Source organism: Argentina silus (genome assembly GCF_951799395.1).
Source record: "Argentina silus genome assembly, chromosome: 3".
Taxonomy (NCBI): Eukaryota; Metazoa; Chordata; class Actinopteri; order Argentiniformes; family Argentinidae; genus Argentina; species Argentina silus.
In genome coordinates this window covers 3,479,072-3,495,479 of record NC_139657.1, presented here as the reverse complement: position 1 = coordinate 3,495,479, position 16,408 = coordinate 3,479,072, and the positions used below count along the sequence as shown (strand labels likewise).

At 43.8% G+C, this 16,408-nt stretch overlaps 1 protein-coding gene across 1 annotated transcript; it reads left to right on the top strand.

Annotated features, from left to right (window-relative positions):
* Window positions 1-1,317: 1,317 nt before the first annotated feature.
* LOC310802720 (solute carrier organic anion transporter family member 1C1-like) lies at window positions 1,318-14,777 on the top strand (the record flags this gene model as incomplete). Its single annotated transcript, XM_083667254.1, has 13 exons — window positions 1,318-1,459; window positions 3,607-3,739; window positions 4,059-4,180; window positions 5,238-5,384; window positions 6,386-6,484; window positions 6,995-7,243; window positions 8,209-8,373; window positions 9,068-9,263; window positions 10,387-10,552; window positions 11,360-11,553; window positions 11,959-12,023; window positions 12,340-12,457; window positions 14,252-14,777. The coding sequence occupies 13 exons, from the start codon at window positions 1,318-1,320 to the stop codon at window positions 14,475-14,477; spliced, it is 2,022 nt and encodes a 673-aa protein (XP_083523380.1). The 3' UTR covers window positions 14,478-14,777.
* Between the last annotated feature and the right edge of the window lie 1,631 nt (window positions 14,778-16,408).

The window sequence follows — 16,408 nt, the reverse complement described above, 5'->3', positions numbered from 1 at the left end:
ATTCACTGTAATTTCCTGATAGTCTGACAACTTCTGAATTAGCCTCAGAAAACATACACTCACTGAACACTTTATTAGGAACACCTGAACACCTTCTCATGGTGGAGGTGGTGTAATGGTGTGGGGAATGTTTTCTTGGCACACTTTGGGCCCGTTAATACCAATGATCGCTTGCCACAGCCTATGCACCATGTCACAAAGCAAAAGTCATCTCAAACTGCTTTCATGAACATGACATTGAGTTTAGTGTTCTTCGGTGGCCTTCCCAGTCACCGGATCTGAATCCAATAGAACACCTTTGGGATGTGGTAGAGCGGGAGATTCACAGCTTGAAAGTGCACCTGAAAAATCTGCAGGAATTGCGTGATCATTGCAGTCATGTCATCATGGACCAGAATCTCAAAGGAATGTTTCCAACATCTTGTGGAATCAATGCTACGAAGAACTGAGGCTGTTTTGAGAGCAAAGGGAGGCCCTACCCAGTATTACTATAGTGTTTCTAATAAAGTGCTCGGTGAGTGTATATCATTAAGTTCTAAGTGTGAAATTGTGATTTATACTGTATTCTGACAAATGTTCTTGTCATAATTTTTCATCTTTCTCATGGACAGAAATAGAAATATTGGATACTAAAATAAAATAGAGATATGTTCTGGTGAATATGAGTCAATATCTTTGAGTTAATTAATTTCTTTTTGAGATGAGATGATTCACTTATTTAAACAAATGTATTTGTTGTAAGTCGCCTTGGATAAAGGCGTCTGCTAAATGCCATAAATGTAATGTAAATGTATTTGATCACATGTTTGATACAATTCCTTATTCCGTGCATCTCCCTCCACCAGGCTCCCCTGCTTGGGTTAGATTCATCCCTAACAATGTTGCCTCAGGCTGTTGCTCACCTGTTCCCAATCACCCCGGCCTGAGTCATTGGTTGTCTGGATGTGGCCGAGGCCTATGATTGGCTCCCCTAATCCTGCCTTTGTGCTGACTGCCCACAGAGAGTTACTGGAAAACCACTCAGGAAAGTCACTTATTGGACCTTAGATGTACACCTCTCTACTCACTCTCACTCTCACTCTCACTCTCACTCTCACTCTCAGACTTGGAGCAGAGGTCGTTAATGGAAGGGGCTGTCTCTCTCTCTCTCTCTCTCTCTCTCTCTCTCTCTCTCTCTCTCTCTCTCTCTCTCTCTCTCTCTCTTCTCTCTCTCTCTCTCTTTCTCCAGCCTGCATGTGTGCTGTCCTCAATTGTTAAGTTGTTTCCACTTCCCTAACATACCCCCCCCCCTCTCTCTCTCTTTCTCTCTCTCTCTAGATGTTCCTTGCGGCCTTGTCCTTTGCCTACTTTGCCAAGGCTCTGTCAGGGAGCTATATGAAGAGCACAATAACACAGCTGGAGAGGCGGTTCGATATTCCAAGCTATTTGATAGGCGTTATAGACGGGAGCTTTGAAATCGGTAAGTACCCATGTCCTCTTTACCTCTACTGAACCTACACTCTTAGAAAAATGGGTTCTAAAAGGGTTCTTCATTTGCCCCTATAGGGGAACTCTTTGAAGAACCCTTTTGGGTTCGATGAAGAACCATTTATTATTTATTTTAACAGGAGAGAAACTTGTACAGGGGGGTAGTAGGGATGAAGAGGTCTTTAAAAGGGACTGTTAAGATGTAGCCTGAAGAGATGGGTCTTCAATCTACGGCGGAAGAACCCTTTTGGCTTCCATCTTGAACCCTTTTGGGTTCCATTTAGATCAAGGGTTTTATGTCGAACACAAAAGGCTTCTACATTGAACCCAAAAGGGTTCTTCAAAGGGTTCCCCTATGCGGACAAATTAAGAACCTTTTTTTCCGAGAGTGTAAGTTCAGTAGAGGTTTTTCTAAGAGTGTAGCTATTGACACAATATGGATGTCACAAGGCATTTAGATGCTAATGATAGTGTAAGCCAAGAATACAATCCCTCACAACATCTTAATTGAATGAACACACTCTGTAGGCCCACACTCTAATTTCTGTGTTTCTCTATGAACCTTGCTTTTGTCATCATAAATCATGCACAGCAGTGGAGGCTGGTGGAGGTAGAAATGAGGTGTTTGGAGGTGAAAGGAGGTGTTTGATCCCATTCCTCATTCCAATACATGCATTACAATGAGCGCGTCCTCCGATTTCTACACAGAGTGTAGGCCTACAGAGTGTTCATTCAATTAAGATGTTGTGAGTTGTGGGATTGTATGCTTGGCTTACACTCTCATTAGCATCTAAATGCCTTGTGACATTATCACAGAGTGTAGAAATGCCTTGTGACATCATCACAGAGTGTAGAAATGCCTTGTGACATCCATATTGTGTGAATAGCTAGGTTCCCCTGATGTGCAATATCAGTACAGATACAGACAGCTGAAGACATATTCTCTCTAACTAAATTAATTACCATCATGCACCCTAGATTTCTATTATTAGCTGACATTACGTTTAATGTAAAACATTTTAACATCTTCACTGTATATTGAAGTTGACTGTGCTGCTCAAAAATTGAGTTTTTTTTTAATGCACTGTAAACCACCTATCCTAGTCACTGCTGTGTGGTAATGTAATTGAACGGAGCCTCAAAGCGACATGGTGGTGATGTGTATTATCCGTTCATTCTCCTGGGAGGGCATTTGGTAGAGCAGCATCACAGAGGTACTTTGATCAAAACGCGAAGAGCATTGTCCCCCTGCGTGGGTGGATGAGAGACCCTGTACGTAGCTTTCCTAAGACGACAACCATATGTCCCTTTGAGTCTTGTAATTGGACTGCACCACATCCATATATTAGTGTCCCGCTGCTCTGCTCTGAACCCGTCACGCACGTTTCTATGGTGACGTTTCCATAGGCAACCGTGTGTCGGAGGCAGAGATGTGGAGTGGAAACAGAGATCATGTGTCCGTCCGTATGCCAGTCATTGTTGGGGACTAGAAACTGTTTACCCTGGCGCCTCAGATGTGCATCTGCCGCAAATAAGATTAAACCTCTGGTTCAGGTCCAAAAACCTCCATTATGGCTAAACTAGAGGGCTTTACTGTACACACTACAGGGAAGACCCGAACCGTATTGTGCTGGGCCGGATGTTATCTTTCCACATTGTCCTTTCAGCAACTGCGGTGGATGTGTAACCACACTAATCTAGTACAGCTTAGCCTCCGCCCAATATGTTTGGATGGTCTGGTGGACCAACGCGTCAAACTTGGCCTTCGTTTACCCAAGACAAAGATACAAAGAAAAAAATCCTGACACATCGTCATTGGCTTTGACTCGCATCAATCATCTTCCACAGCACTCCCTTACACCCCAGTGCTTACACACCACACATCTCTGATTCAGAGCCACGAGTCCTGTGATTCACTAAAATCTAATAATGACAACTACTTCACTCAGTAAGTTCACTCCCAAAAGGCCAGGTTTGAGTCATTGTTATTACAAGGCTTACTGTATATGCGCTGTGCGCAATCTGGATACCTGGAGATGAGGTTAGTACAGTATAAGTGTGACCTAGAACACAGTTCATTAGTAAGATGTACCCATGTGTCCTTCCCACTGCCCTCCCCTCACCCCTCAACCCCTGTAGGTAACTTGCTGGTGATAGCCTTTGTAAGCTACTTTGGCGCCAAGCTCCACAGACCCAAGATCATAGGGATTGGATGTGTCGTGATGTCTTTTGGGACGTTCCTAATTGCCATGCCTCATTTCATTAATGGACGGTAAGTTGGAGGGGAGAGCAGCTCGTTAACACAAAGGCTTATTTCTCTCTCTCTCTCTGTCACAACAGATGAGTCATCACAGTGGTCACATTGACTGGACCATGGTTAATGAATAGTTAATTAGTTAATACTAGTGTCGTTTCGGAGAGGTGTGAATGAATTATGTAAATGAATGATGCAACCATTGCATGGCTTTACCGTTTATACCGTTACCTGCTGTTTGCCTGTTGAACGTCGTTCTTGATGATGATGTATCTAATGATACCTGATGCTTTCTCCCTCCCCTTGCTTAACAGTCACATTGGTATTTTGTACGCAGCTATAAGTTCGAAACATCAGTTAGATCTTCAGTGAATTCAACCAATAACCTCTCTCCATGTCCAGCAAGCTCACCTGAGTCCATGCCTGCAGGTGACACGTCCTCTATACTGCTCTCTGGAGGTAAGACGGAGGAAATGCTCCACCACACTAAATGTCGTGTTAGAGTGCCAGTGTTAGTACACACACCTGCTAGGCTAAGGTGTTCATCCTTTAAATAATAATAATAATAATAATAATAATTGTATTTTGTATTGCGCTTTTCTCAGTACTCAAAGACACTTTACATCCATGGAGAAGACAATCATAATTACAAAATTAAAAAACAAACAATACAAAACAAAAAGCACAGACAGCTAAATAAGTCAGGTACTCGTAGATCAAGGTAGGGGGAAGGTACTAGACATTAAAAGCTAGTTTAAAAAGAAGGGTTTCGAGGGACTTTGAAGGAGGAGAGTGTTGGATTCCTTGATCTGCCTTGGGGAGAGTGTTCCAAAGGGTGGGGGCTGCAGTAGAGAAGGCCCCTTAGTCCTTCATCATCATACATACAGTAGTTGAAGTTTTTAGGGATTTTTTACCATTAAAGGGGCAATCTGAAATTTGTACATCCGTTTTCGATACTTTTAAATCAATGATATATACTGCAGCTATTGGCTGGCTTTCTACAGCGGGGTTTACTCCATGCGTGCCAGTGTGTGCCAAGGCCAAGTGCTTTTCCACAGTAACCCCTCCTGTGCTTTCTCCGGACCCTGTGGAAATTCAAACGGCTTTGTCCACTCGGCAGGGCTGGCCACTACTAAGCCTTGTCACGCATTGACACCACTTTCAAAATGCGGCTATTAATTCTTGTTATAATATATAACTTCTCATGAGCTGAGTTCAACTGCCTTACCCCATCAGAACCCAAAATATAACTTGTATTACTCAATTGTTTGTGAACAATGCACGTGTAAACAAACACGGCATAGCTTCAAAACGTGTTTGCAACTGTCACTTCGATCTCACGGAGGGTCAGTCCTTGCATTCATAGCTCTGGTTACATTTTTCCAGTCCCCTCCGTTAGCTGTTTAACAAGAAAAAGTGGCGGGGAGACCGCTTGGTTATTGTTTGAATCCCGGATTGTTAACATGTTCTGGTAGCCTGTGCTGTAAAAATGTTATGTTTTTATTGTGAATGACAGGCTGTGATGGAGAGTCCAGCGTCTCCATGTGGATGTATGTGTTCCTGGGTAACGTGTTGAGGGGGATAGGAGAGACCCCTGTACAGCCTTTAGGGATCTCCTACATCGACGATTACGCCCAATCTGAAAATGCAGCTCTCTATATCGGTAATATTTCTACTTGTCATTGTAATTCGTACGAGGGAAATCATGTTCACATGTATGTTGAGTCTTTTTAAAGAGATGCTACAGGATCTATGTCTGTCATTTTTAAACCTCTTGTTTTGGTCCCTGATGGTCAATGTATTGTTTGTACCCATATAATCTATGAGCTGAATCACTGTTTTACCTCATTCAGGCACGGAATACGTAGTTTATCAGCGCCAATATTTTGAAGCAGCAATACTTAAAGTTTCACTTTCACTTTTGGCTTGGGTTCTCGTGGCTTCTCGTGGCTCACACCGCACAGACTGCAGGGCACACGACGGGGACCCGTTTCTGCTCATTAGGGTTCGGGTTAGAACCGTGCGCTGAAATTATACAAATTATGTCGTAGCATCACTGTAAAACAAGTAATAAGTATATTTCTAACACGGAGTGTGATGATGACTAATCCTCCGTGCATGGTTAATGACTGCATATTATTACATTGTAAACTGATTAAAGACGGTTAATAATCAATAACATCCTCTCTGCTCCAGGCAGAATATTATAGCATTCATGGTCTACAATACAGTATTATTAATGTCTGTTATGTAACCGTATCAGATTGGATGTTCCGCATGCTGCAGCCTTGTGTATCTCATTAGCGTCCCTCTCCCTGTCCCTGTCTCTGTGTTTGTGTGTTATATATATATATATATGCCATTTAGCTGACGCTTTTATCCAAAGCGACTTACATTGCAGTGAGTGCATACATTTCAGTATATATGGTCCCAGCAGGAATCAAACCCACAACCTAAGCGTTTTTAGCTCCAAGCTCTACAAACTGAGCCACAGAGGACCAGGCTAACATTCCTCTTTCTGTCTGTGTCTGTGTGTCCAGACCATTAACGTTCCTCTGTCTGTCTGTGTCTGTGTGTCCAGACCATTAACGTTCCTCTGTCTGTCTGTGTCTGTGTGTCCAGACCATTAACGTTCCTCTGTCTGTCTGTGTCTGTGTGTTTCAGGCTGTGTCCAGACCATAGCAATCATAGGCCCAGTCGTTGGATACTTACTGGGGTCTTTGTGCGCCAAAATATATGTTGACATTGGATACGTAGACATGGGTGAGTGAGTTCAGACAAATGTCATCTCTGTGACATCCGGGGTACAGCTGCCGCCTGGGGGCGGGGGGGGGGGGTGCCATGGTAAAGTTCACACATTCTTCACATCCCATCAGTCTGAAACGCAGCTCTGTGATCTATGTCATCAAAGTGGCTCCAGTGGTTAACACATTAACATGCAACAGCAGTGGAGGCTGTTGGAGGTAGAAATGTGAGGAAGGGCTCATTTCATTCCATTCGTTACAATGAGCCCATCCTCCGATTTCTACCTCCACCAGCCTCCCCTGCGAAACAACTTTAAAACCTTTAGATCCTTACAGAATTATATAATGTATATGTCTCGTGTACTGTAGCTATATCTCCAACTCACGTTGTTCTTACGCCTCCTGGTCTGGACGAGCTTACATAACGTATGACGTATTACTTTTTCATGAATCAATCTCGTATGTTCACCAAACATACCATAAAGAGGGACTGAGTGTTCTTGTGTCGGGGTCGTGTCCCTCCCCACAGAGAGCATCACCATCACCCCCAGCGATGCCCGCTGGGTCGGGGCCTGGTGGCTGGGTTACCTGATCGCGGGAACCATTACTCTCATGTCGGCAGTGCCCTTCTGGTTCCTGCCCAAGTCCCTGCCCATGCCCGTAGACAAGCACGATGCCAGCTGCACCCCAGACCAGACCCGCTTCATCAAGGACTCCCCCACCATGGAGCACAAGTTCAGGCCAGAGGAACCGGCCAACTTCCATGAGATGGCTAAAGGTACTGTACGCTGATTCTGCACCGTCTTGCTGCTTTGTGACTGCTGGAATGTAGGCCAAGGGAGGGCCGGTGGAGGTAGAAATTCGGAGGGCGGGCTAATGAATGGAATGGAATGGGGAATGGTATCAAACACAATGGAATAAGGAATGGAATGGATTGGAATGAGATGGTTTTACTTGTACATCGAATAAGCTACAATAAGAACCATGAATAGGGCGAGACATGGAAGCTCCCGTCTCGCCCATTCATGGTTCCGACCAGACTCCTTTTCCTTGCAATCGACTTGTTTGCCAGGGAGATTGATGTGAAGAAGTTGTCCGTGGTCACATCCTTTGCTCAGGAAAGGCTCCTTGAGTTTTATCACTGCATTCTCAGACACACGCTCTCCCGCTGGCCGAGATGCATCTTTGAATTACACCCACTGATTAGATCTCACTTGAGCTGACTGACTGATTATATCGCGTAAATTAAAAAATAAGCACACCCCTGATTATTCTATCCATGTCTTCATCAGGGTGTGACGAAGGATGTCTCTTCTTCGGAGGCTGGGTGCGCGCTTCGCGTGCTTTCTATTCACATGTAATCACACATTGATCATGCAAATAACTGTTATTGTCTTTCTGCAAATGTTGCTCATAGCTGTTATGATTGAACTAGGTAAGCCATTCATAACTGTAAGGTCAGTTTTGATTTACTATGAGGGTAAATCTAGGGTGGCTTGGGGGAAAACTGGGGGAGGTGTTGGCCATAAGTAAAAGGTATTGTAGGCTTGAAAATACTTCCCGATTTATTTATTTTTTATGTTAAAAACATAAGAGACATTTAGGAAAAGTCTGGGTCCGAGGGAGGCCAACAGCAGAATTATGTTATTATAAAGCATCGCATGAGTCCGTGGGCGCCTGTGGAGGCTTCAGTGTTAACCCGCAACAAGGATCATTTGTGCCTTTTTTTTCCCTTTTTCATAGAATTTGTTCCAACTATGAAAAGTCTTCTTGGAAGTCCAGTGTACATCATTTATCTCTGCGTGACTATCGTTCAATTCAACTCCCTCATCGGAATGGTTACCTACAAGCCCAAATACATCGAGCAGCATTACGGGCAGTCGGCATCCAAAGCAAACTTCTTAATGGGTGAGAACAATTACCGCTGTTCATGTTGCTCACCATTGTCTGTCACACACACATCAAGCTTTTGTAGAAAACAGTATTTTTTTTTTTTTTTATTGGAAGACGGGTATGAATGCGCTGCTGGATCATAATGGCTGGTTCTCATGAAGCATCTTTTTATCTGTTTTTTTGATGTTACAATTTCATGGCTGTATGATCCTTTCATACTTGAGGCTGCTACACCGAAGACAGATTCACTGAAATTAGATCCTGACACGAGACAGACAATGAATAGAAAATAACATGTTAGAATGGGACCCAATTAATAACGTGCTGTGATAAGAGGTGGTATTTAAAGGGATTTTGATGTTCTGATAATCACATGGCTTTTTATCCCCTTTGAAAAACGGTGAAAGAGTGTCTTGGTGGGTGGGTGGGTGGGGGGGGGGGGGCTCAGAAATACATTCTGCACATGCCCTGTTCTTTCAACCATCAAAAGACATTTTCATCTCTCATGACATGGCCACTTCACATGAAATATGTATGAGACCACTTTGATATGAATGAGAGTGTTCCATCTTTGATCCCTTTTGGGGAGCTATTGTGCTGCTGGATCAGGCAGTCTGTACCAGTACATGCAGCCTGTGAAAGCTCCCTCCCCTTCTGCAAATGAACCTGTTGTTGTTGTTGTTGTTGTTGTTGTTGTTGTCGTCGCTAGGCATGATCAACATCCCCGCCGTGGCTTTGGGGATGTTCTCTGGGGGCGTGATCATGAAGAAGCTCAAGTTTGGCATCATGGGGGCGGCTAAGTTCGCCTTCGGGACCTCCCTGCTGGGCTACTTCCTGTCTCTTTTCTTCTTCGCCATGGGCTGTGAGAACTCCAAGGTGGCGGGGGTGACGCTGTCGTACACCGGGTACGTCCCCTGGATGCAACGCATCACCTCCTTTCTCCTAGGAATGGGTTGATTCCTGAGTCCTATGAGATTTTACATTTACATTACATGCATGGCATTTAGCAGACGCCTTTATCCAAAGCGACTTACAACAAATAGAGAGAATTCCTCCACTGAAGCTTAGATGTCTGCCGAATTTGGCCTAGTCTTCTTCAGCACCACAGACAGTGCAGCTCAGGGGAGGCTGTTGGAGGTAGAAATCGGAGGAATGGCTCATTGTAATGCATCATAATGGATATGATGGATCAAAGAATGGTATCAAACACGTTCCTCATTCCGTTCCATCCATTACAGTGAGCCCGTTCTCCGATTTCTACCTCCGCCAGCCTCTCCTGGTGCAACAGTCCGTGTAGCTGTAAGATAGCCTCCAGCACGGCATCTCAGAGAGGACCGCGGGCATCTATTTATACGATCGTAACCCATCATTTGATTTATTATTAATTGAGTAGTCGAATTTTCCGCAACATTTTCAATTTCAGCCTATTTTTCCGTTTGTGGGAGAGAGACGTGAATAAGCAGCAGGACATGTGGAAGATAGTAGTGAAACTAATTGGAAGCAATGAAGTGTAATAGTTCTAGGAAAGTGAGTCAGGGCGGGTGATCAAATGCACCGCCTGTCTATGCAGCCAGACAGCAAAAACAGACAGATACACTTGCCATCTCCAACACAGTGGGTAACAAAATGAAAAATGGCAGACAGACAACTTTTTTTTTTAAAACTTTTATTAGATAATGACAAAAGTTACTCTTAATATTTTCGTATCTGGAATGAAATCCCCAGATCCCTGCCATGACTAGTTTTGTCAGAGAACATGGTACACCCCTTTGAACTCGCAGACCCACAGTGTTCCTCTGAACTGAAAGAGTCCTCTAATAGCGCTGTAATTTACATCTTTAAAGGGATAGTTCACCCATCTTTAAAGGGATTGTTTGTTGTTAAGGTTCCTAAAAAGTTAACATGTTTTTTGCATGCATGTTTTTTTGCGTGCATCTTGATGAACAACAGCTCCCCTGTCCTTCCCCTTACATGTCCCAGTTGACTGGAGCCTGTCACATTCCCACGTGTGTGTATGCTCGCTTTCAGGGTGGAGGGCTTGTCGTACCAGGAGAGGTCTCTGTTCTCTGACTGTAACTCGGACTGCATGTGTTCTGGGAAGGAGTGGGACCCGGTGTGTGGAGAGAACGGGATCACGTACGTGACGCCCTGTCTGGCCGGCTGCGCCGTCTCCACTGGGGTGGGCAGGAACACGGTTAGATGACTGATGTACTCATGTTGTTTCCCCTGTGTGTGACAACGTCTGATGCTGTTTTGACCGTGTTTGTAATGGCACAATCCACTGTATACTCAGAGCTCAATTAAACGGATGGCGTCATAGTTGACACAACAGCATGCAAACACACAGTGTTTTTTTTTTCTAAACATAATCACAAAATGGTTACGAAACTGGCAAGAAGGCAGGTAGATTTTCCTCAAATGGAGCTGTTTCCAGTAGATAATATGCCTACTCTAGGCCAGGCGACAGGTGTGGAAGCAAAACAAGCAAACATTGCTAATGCCGATTTGATTAAACTTGGCCCTTTCCTTATGTACTGTGTTGGGTGATGCAGCTGTGATCACAGGGTTCTCCCCAAAGAATGCAAGAGTGGCGCTGCGCCACGCTGTGAACTTGGCGGCGACGCTGTGTAAATATTTCAAGGCGAATTAAACTATATATTTAGCCACGATAGAGTAACTGACTTTGATCGCCAACGACGTCGTTGTTGACAACGAAAGTGGAAAGCGTTGTGATGAATTCAGCATTTTTAGCGGTACTTTTTGTGCGTTTTGATATGAATAAACAAACGCGAGTCAGGTTTTGATAATAAAATCCATCGTCACGCTGTTCAAATATCCTGGGGAGAACCCTGTGAGATCTATCTATCTATCTATCTGTCTATCTATCTATCTATCTATCTATCTATCTATCTATCTATCTATCTGTCTGTCTGTCTGTCTGTCTGTCTGTCTGTCTGTCTGTCTGTCTGTCTGTCTGTCTGCCTATCCTCTGCTCCTGCAGGTGTTTGGCCAGTGCAGGTGTGTGGCAGCCTCAGCCACAAGCATCTCTCAGCCAGGTAACCTGACAGCCTCGCTGGGTCACTGCCCCCACAGAGACAGCTGTGACAGAGTCTTCCCCTACTTCCTGGCTCTGTCAGTCCTCAGCTCCTTCATCATCTCCCTGGGAGGAACGCCAGGCTTTGTGCTGCTAATCAGGTCAGTGGGGCCCTCTACTGCACCAACTGGGGAAATGCAGCATCTCCTGTGGACTTTGTCAACACAGGCCACAATTTGCTTGAGAAACTCAGAATACTACTCAGAATACTCGAACTTGATTTTGTATTGTACCTTGTGTTTACCAATGTTTTTGAGAAAACAGTGATTATTTAACCAGAGTTTCAGTAAATCATAAAAATGCATTCCATAGCATGCAAACACTAGTTGTCGTATTCAAAAATTGCATTAAATTATCTCTCGTCATATCTATTGTAAATATTACGGTTAAGATGGCCGACTTTGCTAACTTTTTGGCACTTTTTGGTCTTCTCATTTTACTGCAAAATCAGTTATGCGCCACATTTGTTGTTATTGTGACAAAGACCACCCCTTTTCTTCCGATAGGTGTATTAAACCTGAGCTGAAATCCCTGGCTCTTGGTATCCACACATTGGCCACTAGAACCCTGGGTGAGCATTCCTAGTTCCCTCTCTTCTCCATGCCGTCCCTGTGTTTGGTGCTCTGTAACTGACACTGATGAAAGCCTAGGCCAAAACCTCTTCTTCTTCTTCTCTCTCCTTCTTTCCCTGAAGGTAACAAATACTCAAAGAAACTGTAAATCTAAGAAAGAATCAATGGCTATATATCATTAATTTAAAAGTAAAAAAAATAAATAAAAAAAAATTCCAGATCCCCCTCTACGTCTCTTTTTTGAGTGCAGAGCAACTACTCATTTTTGGTTCTCTGTAACTAACGTGAGTCCTGTTACGTCTGTGGTGCTTCCAGCTGGCATCCCTGCGCCCATCTACTTCGGGGCCATCATCGACTCCACCTGTCTGAAGTGGGGGCGCAAGAGGTGTGGAGGGAGAGGAGCGTGTCGAATCTACAACACCACAACCTACAGGTACCTGAAACACCTGTTGAAGCAGTACAACACAGCAGCCTACAGGTACCTGAAACACCTATTGAAGCAGTACAACACCACAGCCTACAGGTACCTGAAACACCTATTGAAGCAGTACAACACAGCAGCCTACAGGTACCTGAAACACCTATTGAAGCAGTACAACACAACAACCTACAGGTACCTGAGACACCTATTGAAGCAGTACAACACAGCAGCCTACAGGTACCTGAAACACCTATTGAAGCAGTACAACACAGCAGCCTACAGGTACCTGAAACACCTATTGAAGCAGTACAACACAACAACCTACAGGTACCTGAGACACCTATTGAAGCAGTACAACACAGCAGCCTACAGGTACCTGAAACACCTATTGAAGCAGTACAACACAGCAGCCTACAGGTACCTGAAACACCTATTGAAGCAGTACAACATAGCAGCCTACAGGTACCTGAAACACCTATTGAAGCAGTACAACACAACAGCCTACAGGTACCTGAAACACCTATTGAAGCAGTACAACACAACAGTGTGACTTTATTGTCACTTTTTTGTAACTTTTTATTACTACTTATTATTGAATTGTTGTTGCTGCTGTTGTTGTTGAGCGTGGAGCAAGATCCCAAAACATTTCACTTTGTCAATTACAACTGTATGTGATATAAGTGACGAATACAATTTGAGTGATTTGATTTGATACCACACAACACAGCACGTACTGTACTCGTGTACTACAACACAGCACTTGTCCCTAGTCTCTCTTAAGGTGCCGTAAGAACTAGTGGAGGCAGAAATAATAAGACAGGCTCATTGTGATGCATGGAACGGAATGAGGAACGGTATCAAACACATTCCTCATTCCGTTTTCTACCTCCACCAGCCTCCCCTGGTGCAACAGTCTGTGTAGGTGTAAGTCAGTGTAACATCTCAGAGCCGACTGTGGGCATCTATTTATACGACTGTATAATTTGATTTATTATTAATTGACCGGAGTAGTAGAATTTTCCACATTTTCCTCCACTGGACAGTATGTAGTGTAGCACTTATCCCTGCACTCTCCTGTGTTAGTGTTAGTGTTATTGTCATAGACAGTGTTATTGTCATAGACAGTGTTATTGTCATAGACAGTGTTAGTGTTGTAGACAGTGTTAGTGTTAGTGTTGTAGACAGTGTTATTGTCATAGACAGTGTTAGTGTTGTAGACAGCGTTAGTGTCGTAGACAGTGTTAGCGTTAGTGTTGTAGACAGTGCTAGTGTCTTAGACGGTGTTAGTGTCGTAGACAGTTGTAGGAGTTGTAGGTTAGTTTACCTGGGCCTGACTGTGTAACCTTCTCTCCTGTGCTGTAGGATAGTTTACCTGGGCCTGACTGTGTGTACACCTCTCTCCTGTGTTGTAGGTTAGTGTACCTGGGCCTGACTGTGTGTACACCTCTCTCCTGTCCTGTAGGTTAGTTTACCTGGGCCTGACTGTGTGTACACCTCTCTCCTGTACTGTAGGATAGTGTACCTGGGCCTGACTGTGTAACCTTCTCTCCTGTGCTGTAGGTTAGTTTACCTGGGCCTGACTGTGTGTACACCTCTCTCCTGTGTTGTAGGTTAGTTTACCTGGGCCTGACTGTGTGTACACCTCTCTCCTGTCCTGTAGGTTAGTTTACCTGGGCCTGACTGTGTAACCTTCTCTCCTGTGTTGTAGGTTAGTTTACCTGGGCCTGACTGTGTAACCTTCTCTCCTGTGCTGTAGGTTAGTTTACCTGGGCCTGACTGTGTGTACACCTCTCTCCTGTCCTGTAGGTTAGTTTACCTGGGCCTGACACTGGGCCTGAGGACAGCCTCCTTCCTGCTGTGTATCCTGGGCTTTGCTCTACTGAAGAGACACATCAAGAGGGAGGAGAAGAACGCCCTGGTGAACGGCAGCGCAGAGATGGAGTCCCTCAGGAAAGAGGACAGCAACTCCATACACTGTGACCAGTTTATAAGGGCTTTGGACTGCAACCCTGACAGGGAGACGCGCCTGTGAGACTCCGGACACAGGATTTACGCTCTAGGTCTTTCCCCGTGGAGCACCAGCACAGCGCGTTTTCAGAGAAGGTTGTGACAGAGGACATTTTCCTAGAGCGTGGAGTTTATATATTTGTACGGGACTTCTGTAGATTATGTGAAATAAGAGAGTTGTTTTTAATATAAACAAAATGTTATTTCTTGAATGTATAAAATTATGTTTGTGTTTTACAAAATATGTAACTGTCTTTTTGTAGAATGGAATGTAATGTTGATGTTTTCTTTTATTGTTTTTAATTAAACTTAATGAAATAGGGTTTTTTTATGGTTTATGTAGAAATCATTGTTCTTTATGTATAGCACCAGTCAAAGGTTTGGACACACCTTGCCAAGAGCGTGCAAAGCTGTCATCAAAGCAAAAGGTGGCTACTTTGAAGAATCTAAAATATAAAACATATTCTGTTTTTTTGTTTACTACATAATTCCATATGTGTTCCTTCATAGTTTTGATGTCTTCAATATTAATCTACAATGTAGAAAATAATAAAAAATAAAGAAAAACCATTGAATGAGAAGGTGTGTCCAAACCTTTGACTGGCACTGTATATGTTTTGGAGTCTATGGGCTAGTGGGCTGCCATTTTGATATAGTTTGTTGTTGGGTTCTATTTTCTCTTTCTGTCTCAGGTTTAAAACCTGAAGACAACACTCCTGACGTGGTATGAGAAGATGTGATGGTGTAAGTGCCTGTTGAAGTACTGTACTGTGTATGTGTCTGTTACGTCTATGAGACAGTTCTAGTAACATATTAGAGCTGTGGCTAACTCTTGGTGACAGACAGAAACCTTGTTATTACCTCAGTTCCGAGTCCAACTGACACAGATGTTCAAATGATCAACTGTTGGGTTTGACCGATGTCAGTGTCCCAAGCTTTGTTGAGTACGTCCCACAACAATGTGTAAATCAGTCACGTTTTATCTCCTCATAATGCCATGTTGCACTGTTGCATCATCAACAAGTAATTACTTCCTCTGTGTATTATCCCAATCCCCTAAGAATTTTTATACATTTACCTCCAACGTGTGGTAAATCGACTGTGATGGTGACGCTGTGAAACGTCTTTTACAGTTATGTGTTACAGTGCAGTGAGTGTTTGTGTTACCATGGCTGGCAGAAGTTACATGTGTAGGTTAAAGGTTGACTCTGAGATGTGACGTCAAAGGGAACAGAGAGGGGGGACGCTACCAGAGATCATTTCAAAACGGAGATGATCGAGACGAGAAGCAAGAGGAGACGCATGTGCCGATGTCTCACGAGTTCCTACCGTTGTTCACATCTTTACTTCTCCAAATATCTTTGCTAATACCTTTGTGACTTCCTGGCATGACGTCATGTGCCAGAGTCTACCTTTAGGATGGAATTTTCACAATGTCTATTACAATACCTCACTGTTCATCTCCCTGGTTGTACAGTTTATGTAGCCACCAGTGTGCCTAGTCAATCTACACATTTCAATAGGGTTTGTTTTAAAAAAGTATTTACACATACCGTCCCCCGTCCCCCCCCCACAGTGACAGCCTGTTGCTGATATTATATATGCCAATATTAATATACGCCATTTAGCTGACGCTTTTATCCAAAGCAACTTACATTGCAGTGAATGCGTACATTTCAGTACATATGGTCCCAGCAGGAATCAAACCCACAACCTAAGCGTTGTTAGCGGCATGCTCCACCAACTGAGCCACAGAGGACCACTGCACACCTGTACACCTGTGCACCACATTAATAGTTATAAACAGAAGATGGCACTTTGACAGGTGAAGGCTGAGAAACCTACGTAAGTAAAGTCACATCTGTACATAAAACCTCCAACATCATACCTGTTCAAACATTTACCTTTAATCACAGAACAGGGATGATGATCATAGCACAAAGCACAGGCGTTAAA